This window comes from Mesitornis unicolor, unplaced genomic scaffold, assembly GCF_000695765.1.
Source record: "Mesitornis unicolor isolate BGI_N332 unplaced genomic scaffold, ASM69576v1 scaffold24359, whole genome shotgun sequence".
Classification (NCBI taxonomy): Eukaryota; Metazoa; Chordata; class Aves; order Mesitornithiformes; family Mesitornithidae; genus Mesitornis; species Mesitornis unicolor.
The window spans coordinates 34,797-35,337 of record NW_010207082.1 but is presented as its reverse complement, the minus strand read 5'-3'; the positions used below and the strand labels follow the sequence as shown (position 1 = coordinate 35,337).

Here is a 541-nt window from a genome sequence, read left to right as displayed (position 1 = left end):
TGCCTGTGCAGAGGGAGCACTGTCTTAACCTGCAGATGTTTTTGTCTCCTGTTTTGCAGTCTGCAGTGTCTGTAGGTGGTCTTGAGCTTCGAGTGAACATCTGTCTGCTTGTTTCCACCAAACCTTCAGCCGTGTTTCCCTTTCAGCTCCCATCTTTTCCTACTTATTACTTTCAGTCCAGCCTTCAGGAGATGTAGTAGCTCATCAGAAGGTGAAAGGTAGTGGTCTTCATGGAGCTTCTTGTTTCACAATGGCTTTTTTTCTCTTTTCCAGAGGGGCGGATGCTCATTCAGGACATCCCTTCCATCCCCAGCAGAGGGCACTTGGAGAGCACGTCTGATCTGGTTGTGGACTCCACCTACTACAGCAGTTTTTACCAGCCGTCCCTGTATCCTTACTATAACAACCTGTACAACTACTCCCAGTACCAAATGGCAGTGGCCAATGAGCCTTCTTCAAGCGAGATGGGGGATACAATTGTAGGGTCGGCCGTGAAAAACAGCCTTCGAAGCCTTCCAGCAACATACATGCCAAGCCAGTC

The 541-nt window shown here is 49.0% G+C and overlaps 1 protein-coding gene across 1 annotated transcript in view; it reads left to right on the top strand.

The window, feature by feature from the left end:
• Positions 1-273: 273 nt before the first annotated feature.
• Positions 274-541, top strand: part of DMRT1 (doublesex and mab-3 related transcription factor 1) — a gene marked incomplete at both ends in the record, with an annotated part of 10,377 nt that continues 10,109 nt past the window's right edge. Inside the window, one exon of the mRNA XM_010192017.1 lies at positions 274-534. Within this exon, the coding sequence (XP_010190319.1) occupies positions 274-534 (261 nt within the window). The remainder of the gene's footprint in view (positions 535-541) is intronic.